This window comes from Dendrobates tinctorius, unplaced genomic scaffold (genome assembly GCF_039654945.1).
Source record: "Dendrobates tinctorius isolate UK_male_01 unplaced genomic scaffold, ASM3965494v1 ptg000032l, whole genome shotgun sequence".
Taxonomy (NCBI): Eukaryota; Metazoa; Chordata; class Amphibia; order Anura; family Dendrobatidae; genus Dendrobates; species Dendrobates tinctorius.
The window spans coordinates 7,785,999-7,806,623 of NW_027361700.1; the positions used below are offsets into that span (position 1 = coordinate 7,785,999).

General features: G+C 42.6%; 1 protein-coding gene across 2 annotated transcripts in view; it reads left to right on the plus strand.

Annotated features, from left to right (window-relative positions):
- The window catches only part of ACLY (ATP citrate lyase), a 94,923-nt gene that overhangs the window by 17,097 nt on the left and 57,201 nt on the right, over window positions 1–20,625 (plus strand). For both annotated transcript variants that reach the window (XM_073572373.1, XM_073572374.1), the window contains exons 2-5: window positions 4,081–4,273; window positions 11,354–11,476; window positions 14,831–14,893; window positions 19,381–19,571. In XM_073572373.1, coding sequence (XP_073428474.1) covers window positions 4,115–4,273; window positions 11,354–11,476; window positions 14,831–14,893; window positions 19,381–19,571 — 536 coding nt within the window. In that variant the 5' untranslated portion in view covers window positions 4,081–4,114. The remainder of the gene's footprint in view (window positions 1–4,080; window positions 4,274–11,353; window positions 11,477–14,830; window positions 14,894–19,380; window positions 19,572–20,625) is intronic.

Below are 20,625 nucleotides of genomic sequence, written 5' to 3' on the forward strand. Positions count from 1 at the left end.
CTAGCTTCCTCCAACCAATGTCTCCACTCTTCAAATGCCCATTTCATGGCCAACAATTCCTTTTTCCCAACGTCATAGTTACGTTCAGATGGGGAGAATTTTCGAGAAAAGAAGGCACAGGGATTCATTTTAGAAGTCGCCGGATCTTTTTGGGACAAAACAGCTCCTGCACCAATCTCAGAAGCATCTACCTCCACCTGAAATGGAAGTGAAACATCAGGTTGCCATAGAACCGGAGCAGAAGTGAATCTCCGCTTAAGCTCCTGAAATGCCGAGACAGCCTCTGGAGACCAATTCAGCACATCAGCGCCCTTCTTGGTCAGTTCAGTCAGTGGTTTGACAATACCAGAAAAATTACCTATAAATTTAGTATAGAAATTAGCAAAACCCAAAAACTTCTGGAGAGTCTTCAAAGAAGTGGGCTGAACCCAGTCATAAATGGCCTGTACCTTGGCCAGGTCCATTTCAATAGCCGACGGAGACCAAATAAATCCCAAAAATGAAATCCTCTGTACACCAAAGAGGCATTTCGATCCCTTAACAAACAGGGAATTTTCCCTCAAAATCCAGAACACAGTCCGGACATGTTCCACATGAGAATCCCAATCACTGGAAAAGATCAAAATATCATCCAGATAGATGAACAAAAACGTATCCACAAAGTCCCGGAAAATATCATTCGGAAAGGATTGGAAGACAGAAGGGGCATTAGTGAGCCCAAAAGGCATCACCAGGTACTCAAAATGTCCCTCCGGAGTATTAAACGCCGTCTTCCATTCATCCCCGTGCTTGATGCGAATAAGATTATATGCCCCCCTGAGGTCAAGCTTAGTAAACCAGCAGGCACTTTTAACTCTGGAAAATAAATCAGAAATCAGGGGTAACGGGAACTGATATTTAACAGTGATTTTGTTAAGGGAACGATAGTCAATACGAGGCCTTAATGAACCATCTTTCTTGGTCACAAAAAAATCCCAGCACCTAAGGGTGAAGAGGATGGTCTAATATGACCCTTCTCCAACGACTCCTTGATATAAGATCGCATAGCATCAAGTTCGGGTACCGATAAGTTGAAAAGCCGACCCTTGGGAAACTTACACCCGGGCATCAACTCAATTGCACAGTCATAACTCCTATGAGGAGGCAAAGACGCAGACTTGCTCTCACTAAATACATCAGAAAAATCAGCCAAATAATCAGGAATATCATGAGACTGGGGAGAGGTGGAGAAAACAGGAGTGTCACTAAGAACACACGGACAACCCCAACTCACCACAGACACAGATTTCCAGTCCAAAACAGGATTATGAGTTTGCAACCAAGGAAAACCCAGAACAATATTATCATGCAAATTGTGCAGCACCAAAAATTTACAATTTTCTTGGTGGTCCGGGGCGACCCACATTATCACCTGGGTCCAAAACTGGTTTATTCTCCGTCAAAGGAGTAGCATCAATACCCCTCAAAGGAATAGGCGTCCGCAGGGGTATCATGGCAAAACCACAATGTTTAGCAAAGTCCAAATCCATCAGATTCAAAGCTGCTCCTGAATCCACAAAAGCCTTAGCGGAAAATGTGGATAAGGAGCAGATCAGAGTAATTGCCAAAAGGAACTTAGGTTGTACACTGCCCACAGCAAATGTGTGTGCAAAACGTTTCTCTCGTTTAGGGCAGACAGAAATAGTATGAGGCATCACCACAGAAAAAACACAGCTTATTACGCCTTCTAAACTCCTGACGTTGCGCACTAGACAAAACCCTATCACATTGCATGGGTTCATGCGTTTGTTCAAAAGGCGGCAATGCCTCGTGTAGTTTTACGTTCACGTAAACGCAGATCAACTTCAATGGATAATGACATAGAATCAAGACCAGAGGGAACAGGAAATCCCACCATAACATCTTTTACGGTTTCTGATAAACCCTTCTGAAAGAGAGCTGCTAAAGCACCATCATTCCATGTAGGAAGGAACGCCCACTTTTGGAATTTTTGACAGTTCATTGTGAGGGTGAAATTTATGGTGCACACATAGTGGGTGTGGAATTTCTTGAAATCACATCCCCTATGCTGTAAAATCTGGCCACTGCGGATGTACACAGCGTCCAACCCGCAGTTTACTGACCGTAGGAACGTACCCTAAGGCGCATGGTGCCCACAAACCTGGTAATGCACATTTGATGTATAACTGCCAAGTTGCATTGGCGCTGCCAGCCATCTAATGTGCATCAGGGTCTCCGACTCTCCTCTGATGGCAGATGTTGTCAGATGAGGATCGGAGGCAGTTGGATTTGGAGTTCCACTCCTTTTGAACTGGATCATGAGCCCCTGATCTGAGCATGCATCTGTATGAGGGTTTGGGAAAGATTGCGATCAGCCAAACAAGCTTCTCATGTATACATCAAGCTCAAGAACACAGTCTAGGATATTGTGGTTTATTTATTATAGCCCTAACATGTTAAGCAGAGCTTTTGCTCACTGTCACCAGTGGGTGTCACAAACGAGATTTCCCATCGGTATGTCTTTGGAATGTGGGAGGAGATCGATAAACAAAACCACGTATACACAGGGAAAACATATAAACTCCATGAAGATGTTGTCCTTGGTGTAGTATTTTACTCCAGGGTCACTCACTTAGATTACGCATATCTGATGCAAAGCATCTTTTCTGGGGTCATAATGTTTTCCAGACTTTTGGCTGTTCAGGGAGGCCACTGCCTCTACAAAACATGTGTTTTTGTGCATAAGAACAAGGTGGCTGTTCAGTAGTTTATAGGAGAACTGTACTCTCAAGTTACTTTTTAGAATAAGCAGTCCTGTGTGTATACATGAATAGAATACTATTTCTGGCCATTACATATCTTGTATTTTGCATTTCCACCAGTTTTACCTTTGCATGCTCAGTTTCTAATTTGCAATCGACTGTTAGCTCGTGGGAGGAGAGTAGCTGCTTTTGTCTCTGCCATAAACACACAAGAGATGGATTCTGCTCTTCAATCATTAGTTAGTGTGCAGAGACAAACTGCAGCAGTATGGAGCAGGTTATACTGCAGAGCTGAGCTTTCTGGATATGACTCGGCTCCAGGGTGAGGTAAATGACTTGATAGAATGCTCACCTCAGTCTTTATTTCTTCCTCTACCTGTTTCCTCTTCCTGCTCCTGAGCCATTTTCTTTTCGCTCCCCATAGTGGATGATGAGGCGGAGGGGAAGAAGTGTCAGACAAGTGGGAAAGGAATCTATCTGTGATTTCAGATACTTTGCATAAATCAATAGTACAAGACAATAAAAGAAACAATTACAAAGTATGTTGAAAGTACTGTTTCTGAAGAGCAAAAGTTTTTGCATGCATGTATTTGAGAGTATATTAAAATGTAAGCATTTATAGCCTTGGATCTCACAAAATACCTTGTGCCAAATATGTGTCCTGCGTAGTAATATGCGTAACGCATGCATAATCTGAGGTATGTAATAACCCCTATAGGAAACCCATCAGCTGACTGATGGTGCCTGAATTGGAGTGTGAATCTGACCCTGGGTCCCTACTGTAAACTGTGTTTTGCTGTTAAATGCTGCAGTGGTAACAGAGAAAACAGTTTAAAGTGTGGCCAGAGATGAGATGACTAGTCCAGGAGGCAGGCCTCCGCTGCATCTTCTCTCGCGATCAACTAGACTGACAAGCTTCAACTTTTCCGAGTAAACCATCGATGATGAGAATGTTGGGCACTGTCTTTGACTCATGCTGCCGTTGTGTGGGCACCATGAAGCAGCTGAGAAGTTCCCGGTTATGCGTTCCAATAGGCAAGACAACTGTAATTGTTTTGCTTTTGTGTTTTATGATGTCATTTTCAGATTCGCCTCCTACTGTTATACTTTTGTGTGTTGTACACGATTTGTTGTGATGGGCGACTTTTCCTAGTTGTTAACTTTTAATTTCGGGATTCCCTTTTAGATATCTATCAGGGTTCAAAGGTGCATATGAAGTTTTTGCTGTAAAAAAAAAACTGTTGACGGAGCCTAAAATAGGAGCAGGTCTCAGACCCTATATGCAGTCTCCCGTCTTATACCTTGTCATTTATTCTAGTCACAGGTAGCATCCACAACGGTCCAGCATCACCATGTCAGCGAAAGCCATCTCTGAGCAGACCGGAAAGGAATTCTTGTATAAATACATCTGTACCAGCGCTGCAGTGCAGAACCGCTTCAAGTATGCCCAGGTTACCTATGACACTGACTGGGACAGGCTCGTTCAGGACCATCCATGGCTTCTCACAGAGGTAAGCTTAGCTGGCATTTCCAACAATTGGCATCTGCACAAGTGGCTTTTCTGTAATAATGAACCCAGATTAGCATACAAGTGGTTAACAGCGACTTGTCTTACACTCCACCTGACCCTGGTCTCTGCGTCTCTCCAGATTGTCGTCTTTGTCTACTTCGGATCTATGCATACAGTTTCCAGGACTAGGAAAAGTCTAAAACGCTATTTCACAGTCTTGGCATAAAGAAATTCTGTAATTTATTCAAACTTTTTCCCATCAGAACAGAATAATCTGCTTTAAAACCCGATCTCCCGAGCGGTGGATGCTAAAGTCCTTGGAAGCTTTCACGTAATGTAGATATATGACAGCGGAGTGCGATCATTAAATCTCTGTATCTGCATAGTGTCCATTTGCAATCTGGGCCAGAGCCCAAATCACTGAGCAATATCTAATCACTGGAGTGTTAATCTAGTTAATGCACTGCTGCAGGGCAGCCTGGGAGTCTAGGACTCTTATGACTTACCGTCATTTCTGAATTAATAAGGAAGGTCAGTGTCTTGGTGCTCCCACCCGCCTCTGCTATGCGGTCTGGTGAAATGCAGAGTACAAAGCTTCTCCATGACTGATAGTTTATTACCTATTGCTGGAGCTTTCCCCTATGTAATATGAATGCGTTTATTAAGTGAAACCAGAACTACTAGGTGGGGACTAAGGATGATCAGAGCATGTAGTTAAACAGCAACAATATGATGTGGTTGGAATCAGCGATCCTCAGTACTTGAGCTGTTGTGAAATTACAACTACCAACATTCCCCAAAGGCAACAGCTGCTTGATGGGCTGTGACTGTCGACGAATGCTGGGAGTTGTAGTTTCTAAACTGCTATAGTGCTTAAGATTCCTGATCCCACTGGTATACTTTGTTATCTGTATCTGGCCATACAGTGTATTTCTGTAAATATTCAATGATTTTGAGTTACCTATAGCCTAAGTTCTTATTCAGTGATATATGTCCCGAGTACTTTCTATGTCTCTGGAGGCTTTTTGCATTGTGCACATGCTATGCTTTTAATAGGCAGTATAGCGACACATGGGTCAGTGGGTGTCTCGTCTGCTGGCCCGACTTTCTTTATAAAGACAGCATAGACTAGGGCTCATACCACTGAACGCACTCTTCCCTGTGAGCAAATAACTACTCAGACAACAGGGTGAGGGTAAAATAGTGTGGCAATAATTTATTGAAGCACCAACAGACAATAACTTCTAGTACAGTCCCTGCAAATACATAAGATGGTGCAAGTTACAAAGTCTCGCCCTTCTGCTGGTTTGCCGGGATTAGAGCAGCTGCTACTTCAGGACTTCCAGGACCAACCACCCCCCCCACCAGTGGCACTCTGCTTTTGTCGGGCACACACGGAGAAGGTAGCAACGATCTTAGGATGCTGACAGTCCATTGTGGTACATGCCCAGGTGATCACATCTTCCCAACCTGGCTTCTTCGGATGTCCCCATGGGGCCATGTGACCAGGATGTCCCAACCTGGCTTCTCCGGATGTCCTCATGGCGCCTGGTGACCATAGGGTCCCAACCTGGCTTCTCCGGATGTCCACCCATGGGGTCAGGTGATCGGATTTTCCCAACCTGGCTTCTCCGGATTTCCCCATGGAGTCAGGTGATCGGATCTTCCCAACCTGGCTTCTCTGGATTTCTCCATGGGGCCAGGTGACTGGATGGTCCCAACCTGGCTTCTCTGGATGTCCCCATGGGGCCAGGTGACCGGATGGTGCCAACCTGTGGTGTTTTTTTTTTTTTTTTTTGATGTCCCCATTGGGTCAGGTGATTGGATGTTCCCAACCTGACTTCTGCAGGTGTTCCCATGGGGCCAGGTGATTGGATGGTTCCAACCTGGCTTCTCCGACTGTCCTCATGGGTTCAGTGATGATCAGTGGAGCAGATCTGTATCCCTCCAGCTGGGGCCGTGGTCCCTTAAGCTGGCGGTCTGTAGAATGTCAAATCTGTATGTTGGAGTCATGGTTCCCTGTCTACTGTCCTGTAGAGTCTCTTTGCAAAAGGATAACGGTCCCTTTTTATATCCACATCTGTCCTTCAGGTCTTCTTCCGCAGGTCAGGGGGAAGATGGGATGAGGTCAACTCTCAATGGTTGAGTATTTTATCTGCTTCGTTCATCCTTCACTTCTTGCAGGTTAACAAACTGGTTCAATTGGTAATCAACATATTAGCAAACATCAGTTGTTCAATTACCCAGTGTATTGGCCACAGAACATTGGTTCTTGTACTAGAAGACATCTAGGATTAGTGTTTTTCAATTATTTTAATGGGGATAGCCACTACTTTTCATTATTTAACCCCTTCCTGACATCCGACGTACTATCCCGTCCACGGTACCCGAGCCCGTATGACCGTGGACGGGATAGTACGTCTACCGCGATCAGCGGCGCCCACGTGGTGAGCGCCGCTGATCGCGGACGGGTGTCAGCTGATTATCACAGCTGACACCCGGCACAATGTGTCAGGGGCGGTCACGGACCGCCCCCGACACGTTAACCCCTTGCACACGCGATCAAACATGATCGCGGTGTACCGGGAGTTAAAGGGAAGCATCGGTGCTTCCCTGAGCCCCCCACGGCAGCGCAATGTGCAGCGCTGCTGCGGGGGGCTCCTTTCCTGCAGGCCCTCGAATCAAAGATGGCAACGGGGGCCTTCGGGGGCCTGCAGGAAGCTGGCTTCCTCAGTGCCTGCAAAGCGCAGGCATGAGGAAGCCTTCGGCACTGCCTGTGACAGATCGCTGATCTGTCACAGTGATCTGTGATGTGACAGATCAGCGATCTGTCACAGGACAGTGATGTCCCACCTGGGACTATGTAATAAAGTAAAAAAAAAAATTAAGTGTAAAAATTAAAAAAAAATCGCCAAATAAATTAGTAAAAAAAAAAAAAAACAATAAAAGTACACATATTTGGTATCGCCGCGTCCGTAACGACCCGCCCTATAAAACTGTTCCATTAGTTAACCCCTTTAGCGAACCCCTTAAAAAATAAAAATAAAAAAAACGAAGCAAAAAATAATGATTTATCATACCGCCAAACAAAAAGTGTAATAACGCGCGATCAAAAAGACGCATATAAATATCCATGGTACCGCTGAAAACGTCATCTTGTCCCGCAAAAAATGAGCTGCCACACAGCATCATCAGCGAAAAAATAAAGTTATAGCTCGCAGAATAAAGCGATGCAAAAATAATTATTTTTTATATAAAATAGTTTTCATTGCATAAAACCGACAAAACATAAAAAAAGACCTAAATGAGGTATCGCTGTAACCGTACTGACCCGAAGAATAAAACCGCTTTATCAATTTTACCGCACGCGGAACGGTGTAAACGCACCCCCCAAAAAGAAATTCATGAAACGCTGTTTTTTGTTCATTCTGCGTCCCAAAAATCGGAATAAAAAGCGATTCAAAAAATGTCACGTGCCCAAAAATGGTACCGATAAAAACGTCAACTCGTCCCGCAAAAAGTAAGACCTCAGATGACTCGGTGGGTCAAAATATGGAAAAACTATAGCTCTCAAAATGTGGTGATGCAAAAACTATTTTTACAATAAAAAGCGTCTTTTAGCGTGCGACAGCTGCCAAACATAAAAACCGCCATAAATAGTAAATCAAACCCCCCCGTTATCACCCCCTTAGTTAGGGAAAAATAATAAAATTAAAAAAAATGTATTTATTTCCATTTTTCCATTAGGGCTTGGGTTAGGGCTGAGATTAGGGTTAGGGGTGTGTTGGGGTTCGGGTTGGAGTTAGAATTGGGGGTTTCCACTGTTAGGGCACATCAGGGGCTCTCCAAATGCAACATTGCGTCTGATCTCAATTCCAGCCAATTCTGAGTTGAAAAAGTCATATGGTGCTCCTTCCCTTCCAAGCTCTGCCATGCGCCCAAACAGTGTTTTACCCCCACATGTAGGGTATCAGCCTACTCAGGACAAATTGCAAAACAATTTTTGGGGTCCAATTTCTCCTGTTACCCTTAGGAAAATAAAAAATCGGGGGCAAAAATATCATTTTTGTGGAAAAAAATGATTTTTTTATTTTCACGTCCGAGCGTTATAAACTTCTGTGAAGCACTTGGGGGTTCAAAGTGCTCACCACACATCTAGATAAGTTCCTTAGGGGGTCTAGTTTCCAAAATGGGGTCACTTGTGGGGAGTTTCAATAGTTTAGGTACATCAGGGGCTCTCCAAACGCACATGACACCCGCAGACCATTCCATCAAAGTCTGCATTCCAAAACGTCACTGCTTCCCTTCCGAGCCCCGACGTGTGTCCATACAGTAGTTTTCTCCCACATATGGGGTGTCAGCGTACTCATGACAAATTGGACAACTTTTGGGGTTCAATTTCTCCTGTTGCCCTTGGGAAAATAAAAAAATTGGGGACTAATTGATCATGTTTGTGGAAAAAATACGATTTTTTTTTTTTTATTTTCATGCCCTGGCATTATAAACTTCTGTGAAGCCCTTGGGGGTTCAAAGTGCTCATCTCACATCTAGATAAGTTCCTTAGGGGGTTTAGTTTTCAAAATGGGGTCATTTGTGGGGGGTTTCCACTGTTTAGGTACATTAGGGGCTCTCCAAAGGCAACATGACACCCGCAGACCATTCCATCAATGTCTGCATTCCAAAACGTCACTACTTCCCTTCCGAGCCCTGACGTGTGTCCATACAGTAGTTTTCTCCCACATATGGGGTGTCGGCGTACTCGGGACAAATTGGACAACAACTTTTGGGGTTCAATTTCTCCTGTTACCCTTGGGAAAATGAAAAAATTGGGGACTAATTGATCATGTTTGTGGAAAAAATACGATTTTTTTATTTTCATGCCCTGGCATTATAAACTTCTGTGAAGCACTGGGGGATTCAAAGTGCTCACCACACATCTAGATAAGTTCCTTGGGGGGTCTAGTTTACAAAATGGGGTCACTTGTAGGGGGTTTCCACTGTTTTGGTACATCAGGGGTTTTCCAATCGCGACATGATGTCCGATCTCAATTCCAGCCAAAAACGTCAAATGGCGCTGCTTCCCTTCCGAGCTCTGCCATGCGCCCAAATAGTGGTTTACCCCCACATGTGGGGTATCAGCATACTCGGGACAAATTGCACAATGAATTTTAGGGTCCTGTTACCCTTGGGAAAATAAAAATTGGGGTGAAAAGATCATTTTTGTGGAAAAAATATGATTTTTTAATTTTACCGCTGTACGTTATAAACTTCTGTAAAGCCCTTGTGGGTTCAAAGTTCTCACCACATATCTAGATAAGTTCCTTGGGGGGGTCTAGTTTCCAAAATGGGGTCACTTGTAGGGGGTTTCCACTGTTTAGGTACATCAGGGACTCTCCAAACGTGACATGGCGTCCGATCTGAATTCCAGCCAATTTTGCATTGAAAAAGTCAAACGGCGCTCCTTCCATTCTGAGCTCTGCCATGCGCCGAAACAGTCGTTCCCCCCCACAAATCAGGTATCAGCGTACTCAGGACAAATTGCACAATAACTTTTGCAGTCCAATTTCTCCTGTTAACCTTGGTAAAATAAAAAAAATTGAACCTGAAGTATTTTTTTTGTGGGGAAAAAGTTAGATGTTCATTTCTTTTTAAATATTCAAAAAAATTCCTGTGACGCACCTAATGGGTTAATAAACTTCTTGAATGTGGTTTTGAGCACCTTAAGGGGTGCAGTTTTTAGAATGGTGTCACTTTTGGGTATTTTCTATCATATAGACCCCTCAAAGTGGCTTCAAATGTGATGTGGTCCTAAAAATAAAATGGTGTTGTAAAAATGAGAAATCGCTGGTCAACTTTTAACCCTTATAACTTCCTAACAAAAAAAAATTTTGGTTCCAAAATTGTGCTGATGTAAAGTAAACATGTGGGAAATGTTAGTTATCAAGTTATTTGTGTGCCATATCTCTGTGATTTAAGGGCATGAAAATTCAAAGTTGGAAAATTGCGAAATTTTCAAAATTTTTGCCAAATTTCCGTTTTTTTCACAAATTCAAAGTTATTTGAATCAAATTTTACCACTAACATGAAGTACAATATGTCACGAGAAAACAATGTCAGAATCACCGGGATCCATGGAAGCGTTCCAGAGTCATAAAGGTACAGTGGTCAGAACTGTAAAAATTGGCCCGGTCATGAACGTGCAAACCACCCTTGGGGGTGAAGGGGTTAAAAAAAAAATAAAAAAAAAAATGAGACCACAGTGGTCCTAAAACCATATGCCTACTGGATTTCTCGGATGTTTCTCAGCACTGTCACTGGTGTACAGTCTGCTTCCTCTTTTGGCGAGGGTGTTAAGTAACGACAGATGCTAAATTGTAGTGGTCACGTGACAGCCAAGCCAGAAGAGCAAGCTAGAAGAGTGATGCTCCCTGCTGGAAGAGGAAGTGGGGAGATCAGGGCCAATACCGTGGAGTTGATGAGTTTTCTTTTTATTTTTGTGCTTATTCTGAGCAACATGGGCTCACTTTTAAAATATTAAAAGTAGTGGGTGATTTTTTTTTTTTTTTTTTTTTTTGTGCACTTACAGTAAAATCACCTAACTTTGTCCCCATGACCTGACTACTGGCTGCAATGTGATGGTGGGGATACATTACTGACTCGGGGTCATGGAAACTGCACGTATGTGCTCTGAAAAACTGCTCTACCCTGCTTAAACATAGCCACTTGTTAGATATTCTGTTGCCCCTTTTATCTCTTGAGTTGGGCTTGTACACGAACGCATTACTTTGAATTTTGCAATGACCCATTGTTGTTGGTGAATAACTTGTATATAAATATTTTTGAAATTTACAGCAGAGATATTGGGTTAATTAGAGGGTACTTTTAATGTAATCTGCCGGTTGTCAGGATCATCCGCTATTGTAAGTGACTTGCGTGTAGAGCTATCTAGATGATGGTAATATCAAACTTTTTTGCCTTTTTGGTTCCTGTTAAGTAATATTTATTTATCCATATTCACTGTTAGTATTAATGTTTTTGGTTCGCTTTGGTTTGCTTTCTTCATTATTTTTGTTTCTTTTAGCCTTTGGTAGTGAAACCAGACCAACTCATCAAACGCCGTGGTAAGCTTGGACTTGTTGGTGTCAACCTAAACTTGGATCAGGTGAAGAGTTGGTTAAAACCTCGGCTGGGACATGAAACCACTGTAAGTATTTAAGTGTCAGCGAAAGAAATTAAGGAAAATGGTGAATGTGTGAATGTTAATTTAAGATTGGTATTTGTGATCCACTATGTATACAGTATGTCCTCTTCGTGCCCAGGTTATGATTTTGGTTTTTTTCAGCCATTGGGTGCGTTTTATTTTCCTGTGATTCTGACCTCTGATTTATGTAACTAATATTTTGAACCTTTTTTTTTTTTTTTTTTTTTTTTTTTTTTTAAGTATTGCTTGTATTTGTTTCCCTGTTTTATCTATAAGTCTTGCATTTCCTGTATAAACTTGTATTATTTTCATAATTTGTATTTTTTTCATGCTGATTTTGCTGGTCTTTGCCCTACATTGACAAGGTTTTGCTTAGTATTCCGTTTGGCCTGACTGGCAGCTGGGCTTATATAGCGATGTATCAAGTGGGTGGGTTGATGACTGGTTTTCAGATCACTTAGGGAGAGTTGACGCCTAGTGGATGTGATGTGGGATATAACTGTCAGCATGTTCTTATACCACAAATCCTCTCTGTTTTTCCAATTGATAATGGCTGTAACAGTTTTATGGTCAAAACCATGTAACTATTAACAATCTCTTTTTATAAATCTCTATTATTTTGGGTGAGACCGCATATCTGCATTTTTGCCCACACCCCAGTCACTGTATGCAGTGTCAGCTTTAAGGTATATTAGAATCATAGAATCATAGAATCGTAGAGTTGGAAGGGACCTCCTGGGCCATCTGGTCCAACCCCCTGCTCAAAGCAGGATTCGCTAAATCATCCCAGTCAGATGTCTGTCCAGCCTCTGTTTGAAGACTTCCATTGAAGGAGAACTCACCACTTCTCGTGGCAGCCTGTTCCACTCATTGATCACTCTAACTGTCAAAAAGTTTTTTCTAATATCTAATCTGTGTCTCTTCCCATTCAGTTTCATCCCATTGCTTCTAGTCTTTCCTTGTGCAAATGAGAATAAAGTTGATCCTTCTACAATGTGACAGCCCTTTAGATATTTGTAGACAGCTATTAAGTCTCCTCTCAGTCTTCTCTTTTGCAAACTAAACATTCCCAAATCCTGCAACCTTTCCTCATAAGACAGGGTTTGCAGACCGGTCACCATTCTGGTCGCTCTTTTCTGAACTTGCTCCAGTTTGTTGATGTCTTTTTTAAAATGTGGTGCCCAAAACTGGACACAATATTCCAGATGAGGTCTGACCAAAGAGGAGTAGAGGGAAATAATGACTTCACGTGATCTAGACTGTATGCTTCTGTTAATACATATTATAAATTGTTGGTCTTTCTTGGCTGACTGTGTGCATTAATCCTTAGAATAAATCACTTTGCAGTATCTGTAATATCTGGATCCACTTCTTTCCGCTGTCAGAATGTCCAATTAGTAGGATGTGTTCCCGGTGTGTTGATTTGGCAGAGGATGTAGCTCGGCTCTTGAAGATTGATTGGCTGCCTGCTGTCAGAGCGCAGGATGATCCTGCACACTTTCTGAAGAAACAAACAACTGCGTGATTGGCTTTCTCAATAGCGGAGAAGCAGGAGGGGACAAAAATAAGCTATATCTTTGCTAAGGAAAAAAAAACAACTGATTCTGCACTAGCAACTGTTAAGCTTTTCTGTTTGTGTTTCCCCCTGAATTAGGTACTAATGTAAATCAACATAATACAAGCCGCATTTGCTTTTATTAAGGCTCAGTCCCTCTTATTACCCTAACTCCATAATGGGCCTTACTATAGTGTATTCCCAAAAAATGTTTTAAACTTGTTCACATCTTATTAAATATGAAGTACGGTAAGTTATACTTGCCAATTTAACTTATTACAAATCCTCTCCTTTTATGAATGGAGGGATTTCTAGCTGTATGATATATTCACGGTAAGAGCAGTGAGGCTCTGGAATTCTCTTCCTGAGGAAGTGGTGATGGCCAACTCACGGAATGGATGCTTTTCTTGTGAGTAAAGGCCCCGTCACAATAGCGATCTCGCTAGCGAGATCGCTGCTGGGTCACAACTTTTGTGACACAACAGCGATCTCACCAGCGAGATCGCTGTGTGTGACAACGATCGGGCCCCCCTGCCGGTATCGCTGATCGCTGCAAGAAACCTCTGGACATTTTTTCGTCGCTGATCTCCCGCTGGCCAGCACGCATCGCTGCGTGTGACAGGCGGGAGACCAGCGATCAGCTGTAAAATAAGTAAAAAAATAAATATTGTTATTCTCACCTTCCGGCGTCCCGCGCAGTCTTCCCGCCTCTCTCCACGCTCCCGGTCCCAGTAATCCTTTGCAAGAATGACCGCGAGACTTTGTGATCCCGCGAGAACGGACGTCATCACGGTCATTCTCGCAAAGGATTACTGGGACCGGAGCGTGGAGAGAGGCGGGAATGCTGCGTGGGACGTCGGAAGGTGAGAATAACAATATTTTTTATTTTAATTCTATTTTTTACATGGATCCATGGCATCAGCGCTAACGAACACAGCGATGCCGCGCGCTCGGCATCGCTGCACTAATCGCTGGTGAAGCAGTCTGTTTGACAGCTCACCAGCGATCACATAGCGACTTACCAGCGATCCTGACATGTTGATATCGTTGTCGGGATCGCTGGTAAGTTGCTATGTGTGACTCCAGCTTAACAGTATAGAAGGTTACGAATAACAGAATATTATAGGTAGATGGTTGACCCAGCTTAGGGGAAGGAATTTTTTTCCCTATGGAGAAAATTGGCTTCTACTCTGTGGGTTTTTTGCCTTCCCCAGGATCAACAATGCAGAACAGCTGCACTATAAAAATAGGCTGAACTAGATGGACATAAGGTCTTCCTACAGCCTTCAAAAATATGTTACTATGTTATTGCTTGTTAACCACTTCAAAGGTGGCTGCTTTCCTAGGCAAGGAATACACTTGCAAGCTGTTTGCTATAGCGCCTGTAAGCAGTGCTCTAATGCTGGCCAGATCGCTGTGTCAGTGACCCTACAGCATCATAGCACAGGCAATCTGGGCCAACGGCTTGGCCTTACCACCAGCCCAAACTGTCACTTTCCAGGAGTGCTCGTTCCCTGGCCTGGAAAGCAGGAAGACTGGAGGCAGAGAAGGGGTGCACTCATGGAGACAAGAACTTGACCATCCCCTTTATGCATATCTGCTGGTTAAATATTCGATAACTATGCTGCAATTAAAAAATGCATAATTTTAGCTTTTTTTTCCCACTTCGATTTAATGAACAAAGACCTAATTAGGTGAATTACTGAACTTTTGTATTTGTGTGTTTTTGTTTCCATTATTTCTACTATTTAATAATCCCATATATTTTTTTTTTTACTTGGAATTTTTTTTTTTCTTCTCAGATTGCAAAAGCAAAAGGGATTCTTAAGAATTTCCTGATTGAGCCATTTGTTCGACATAAGCAGGTGCGTACAACACTGATCAATCCCACACAATTTAACCCCTTTCCTACAATGGACGTAATATTCCGTCCATGTGACCTGGGACCTAATTCCCATGGACGGGATAGTACATCACAGCGATAAGGTGTCAGCTGATTATCACAGCTGGCACCCGGCACAATGTGTCAGGGGCGGTCATGGACCGCCCCCGACACGTTAACCCCTGGCACACCGCGATCAAACACAATCGCGGTGAACCGGGGGTTAGAGGGAAGCATCGGCAGGGAGGGGGCTCCCTCCGTGCTTCCCTGAGCCCCCCACAGCAGCGCAATGTGCAGCGCTGCTGCGGGGGGGCTCCTTCCCTGCAGTCTCCGGATCCAGTATGGTGACGGGGGCCTGCAGGGAGCTGGCTTCCTTTTGCACTGCCTGTGACAGATTGCTGATCTGTGATGTGACAGATCAGCGATCTGTCACAGGACAGTGATGTCCCACCTGGGACAATGTAATAAAGTTAAAAAAAAAAAGTGTAAAAATTTTAAAAAAAATCGCTAAATAAATTAAAAAAAAAAAAAATTCCCTAATTAATTTTTTGGAAATAATAAAAAAAAAACAATAAAAGTACACATATTTGGTATCGCCGCGTCCGTAACGACCCGCCCTATAAAACTGTCCCATTAGTTAACCTCTTTAGCGAGCCCCTTTAAAAATAAAAAACGAAGCAAAAAATAATGATTTATTATCATACCGCCAAACAAAAAGTGCAATAACGTGTGATCAAAAAGACGCATATAAATATCCATGGTACTGGTGAAAACGTAATCTTGTCCCGCAAAAAACGAGCCGCCACACAGCGTCATCAGCGAAAAAATAAAAGTTTATAGCTTGCAGAATAAAGCGATGCAAAAATAATTATTTTTTATATAAAATTGTTTTCATTGCATAAAAGCGCTAAAACATAAAAAAATGACATAAATGATGTATCGCTGTAATCGTACTGACCCGAAGAATAAAAGCGCTTTATAAATTTTACAGCACACGGAACGGTGTAAACGCACCCCCCCAAAAGAAATTCATGAAACTGGTTTTTGTTCATTCTGCGTCCCAAAAATCGGAATAAAAAGCGATCAAAAGATGTCACGTGCCCGAAAATGATACCAATAAAAACGTCAACCCGTCCCGCAAAAAATAAGACGTCACATGACTCAGTGGGTCGAAATATGGAAAAATTATAGCTCTCAATATGTGGTGATGCAAAAACTATTTTTACAATAAAGAGTCTTTTAGTGTGTGACAGCTGCCAAACATAAAAAAAAGCCATAAATAGTAAATCAAACCTCCCGTTATCGCCCCCTTAGTTAGGGAAAAATAATAAAATTAAAAAAAAATGTATTTATTTCCATTTTCCCGTTGGGGTTAGGGCTGAGATTAGGGTTAGGGCTGAGATTAGGGTTAGGGGTGTGTTGGGGTTAGGGTTGGAGTTATAATTGGGGGGTTTCCACTGTTTGGGCACATCAGGTGCTCTCCAAACTCAACATGGCATCTGATCTCAATTCCAGCCAATTCTGCGTTGAAAAAGTCAAATGGTGCTCCTTCCCTTCCAAGCTCTGCCATGCGCCCAAACAGTGTTTTACCCCGACATATAGGGTATCAGCCTACTCAGGACAAATTGCAAAACAACTTTTGGGGTCCAATTTCTCCTGTTACCCTTAGGAAAATAAAAAATTGGGGGCAAAAATATCATTTTTGTGGAAAAAAAAATGATTTTTTTTATTTTCACGCCCGGGCGTTATAAACTTCTGTGAAGCACTTGGGGGTTCAAAGTGCTCACCACACATCTAGATCAGTTTCTTAGGGGGTCTAGTTTCCAAAATGGTGTCATTTGTTGGGGGTTTCCACTGTTTAGGTACATCAGGGGCTCTCCAAAGGCAACATGACACCCGCAGACCATTCCATCAAAGTCTGCATTCCAAAACGTCACTACTTCCCTTCCGAGCCCCGACGTGTGCCCATACAGTAGTTTTCTCCTACATATGAGGTATCAGCGTACTCAGGATAAATTGGACAACAACTTTTGGGGTCAAATTTCTCCTGGTACCCTTGGGGAAAATAAAAAAATTGGGGACTAAATGATCATGTTTGTGGAAAAAATATGATTTTTTTTATTTTCACGCCCGGGCATTATAAACTTTTGTGAAGCACTGGGGGGTTCAAAGTGCTCACCACACATCTAGATAAGTTCCTTGGGGGGTCTAGTTTCCAAAATGGTGTCACTTGTGGGGGGTTTCTGCTGTTTTGGTACATCAGGGGCTTTCCAAATGCGACATGGTGTCCGATCTCAATTCCAGCTAAAAACGTCAAATGGCGCTGCTTCCCTTCCGAGCTCTGCCATGCGCCGAAACAGTGGTTCCCCCCCACATATCAGGTATCAGCGTACTCAGGACAAATTGCACAATAACTTTTGGGGTCCTGTTACCCTTGGAAAAATAAGAAATGAGGGTGAAAAGATCATTTTTGTAGAAAAAATACGATTTTTTTAATTGTACGGCAGTACGTTATAAACTTCTGTGAAGCCCTTGGGGTTCAAAGTTCTCACCACACATCTAGATAAGTTCCTTGGGGGGTCTAGTTTCCAAAATGGTGTCTTTTGTGGGGGGTTTCCACTGTTTTGGTACATCAGGGGCTCTCCAAGTGTGACATGGCGTCCGATCTGAATTCCAGCCAATTTTGCATTGAAAAAGTCAAATGGCGCTCCTTCCCTTCTGAGCTCTGCCATGCGCCGAAACAGTGGTCCCCCCCCCCCACATATCAGGTATCAGCGTACTCAGGACAAATTGCACAATAACTTTTGTAGTCCAATTTCTCCTGTTACCCTTGGTAAAATAAAAAAAATTGAACCTGAAGTATTTTTTGTGTGAAAAAAAGTTAAATGTTCATATTTTTTTTTTTTTTTTTAAAATACTCAAAAAATTCCTGTGAAGCACCTAAAGGGTTAATAAACTTCTTGAATGTAGTTTTGAGCACCTTAAGGGGTGCAGTTTTTATAATGGTGTCACTTTTGGGTATTTTCTGGGTATTTTCTATCATATAGACCCCTCAAAATGGCTTCAAATGTGATGTGATCCGTAAAAATAAAAAGGTGTTGCAAAAAATGAGAGATCGCTGGTCAACTTTTAACCCTTATAACTTCCTAACGAAAAAAAATTTTGGTTCCCAAATTGTGCTGATGTAAAGTAAACATGTGGGAAATGTTACTTATCAAGTTTTTTGTGTGCTGTATCTCTGTGATTTAAGGGCATAAAAATTCAAAGTTGGAAAATTGCGAAATTTTCAAAGTTTTTGCCAAATTTCCGTTTTTTTTTTCACAAATAAACACAAGTTATTTGAATGAAATTTTACCACTAACATGAAGTACAATATGTCACGAGAAAACAATGTCAGAATCACCGAGATCCATGGAAGCGTTCCAGAGTTATTACCTCATAAAGGGACAGTGGTCAGAATTGTAAAAAATGGTCCGGGAGTTAACGTGCAAACCACCCTTGGTAGTGAAGGGGTTAAAGGGAATCTGTCAGCATTGTTTTGCTTCCTCACCTGAGATGAAAACCTCAAAAAGAGGAAAAAATCCTCCAAAAAATTCAGATACAAACCAGACAGGCCTAAATGCATTTGCACTAATACAGGGTGCAGCTGCACAGGTGCATAAATACCAAATGAAACAGCCAGCCTACAATCAGGGATTGGCCGTGTGGTACACCAGTGCAGAAGAAATAATCCGCATGTGGCAGTATTCACACAGGGAATGCAGGGCTTCTGGTTCACAACCTCTTAGTAACACCATATAGGGGGGCTGCCCAGTGCCAACTAGAATGCATCCCGTGTATTAGTGCAGATGCATTTAGGCCTGTCTGGTTTGTATCTGAATTTTTTGGAGGATTTTTTCCTCTTTTTGAGGTTTTCATGTTAGAGTAGGACTGGCAAGTGTAAGGAACTTTGACGCAGTTTGCCAGCTTCTGTATTAAGGCCTTAATATTAACCAATACCTTACATATATTGATATGTTCCTCACCTGAGAGCAGCATGATATAGACTAAGAGAAGCTGAATCCAATGATGCATCACTTCGATTACTGGGTGCAGCCGTTTGAGTTTGAGCGTTTTTTGATTAAGCAATGCAGCAGAGGTGAGAAAGCTAACCCTGCCCACTCCAGGCTCTCTATACACAATGGCTATAGACCCTGAGCTGCTTATCCAAGTAAACAGCCCACAGCAGGACATGTGACATTACCCCCTACCTCATGCTGTCTTCAAATTACATAGAAAAAACTGCTGACACATTCCATTTAATGGGACAATGAACATTGGTTTATTTTATGGGGGCCAAACATTTTGCTCAAGAGGGTTTCTAGTAGTGGACAACCCCTTTAAGAGTAAAGACCATGCGCGTTTACTTATACATTTTGTAGAACTTCTTATAGCATTATCCAAGCTTTATTTTTGTTTTTTTTGTGGCAGAATGAGGAGTTCTATGTCTGCATCTACGCTGCCCGGGAGGGGGACTATGTGCTTTTCCATCATGAAGGAGGTGTGGATGTTGGGGATGTTGATGCAAAAGCACAGAAGCTACTTGTCGGTGTGGGGGAACGCTTGACCGAACAAGATGTGAAGAACCAACTTCTGATTCATGTCACCCCTGATAAGCAAGAGTAAGTAAGAGGAGAAGGCTAACATGTGTTACTAGATTGGCCTGAGGGCTTTATTTTCCTACTGACTCTTCCTTGGGTATTAATAGATCATCTTGAGATGGAAAGCACAGTGTTATGTGATTGTGTAATGCATTATTATCCCTCTGGCACTCATTTTGTTCCTCTTAGTTTGGTTATGATGTAATTTTTTTATATGTTGGTCTTTAAAGGGAATCTGTCAGCAGTTTTGGCTGATATAAGATACGGCCATCGCCTTTCAGGGCTTATATACAACATTCTATAATGCTGTATACAAGTCCCCAACCTGACCTGTAAGAACTGAAAAATAAGTTTTATTATACTCACCTGTTGGTCTGTCCGGTCCGATGGCTGTCACTGGTCTTGGTTCGGTGCCTCCCGTCATCTTAAGATGCCGCCCTTCTGCTTGATTCTTGTAGATGCGACCCTGCATCATCCACACAGCCTCCCCGGCATCATGCTCCTGCACAGGCGTACGTCTCTACTTTGTTGATGGCAGAACAAAGTACTGCAGTGTGCAGGTGCCGGAAAAGGTCAAAGAGCCCCAGCACTTCCGCACTGCAGTACTTTGCTCTGCCCTCAACAGGGTAGATAAGTACGCCTGCGCAGGAGCACGATGCCAGGGATTCTGTGTGGATGATGCAGGGTCGCTTCATCTACAAGAAGCTAGCAGGAAGGCGGTGATCATAAGAAGATGGGAGGCGCCGTACCAAGACCATTCACAGGAACACTGCTTAGTGCTGCTACATAATGTCCTTCATACTGCTTCTGCTCCTGAGAACGTGCTCCAGATCTCCTCTGCGTGCTGTGTATTGGAGATCTCTAAGCAGCTAGTCTCTACCTATGAATTCTCGATCAACTTAAAATTAAAGATTTAGGAAAAATTGGTGGGAAATGAAGTATACAAGTCAATTATGGCTACAAAATTGTGTTATTCATTGTGTCACATGACTGCTACTTTCCGTAGAGATGTTTCACTTGCTAATTTTTTTTTTTTTTTTTTGGCCCAGTTATACTGTATAAGCCAATAATTGAA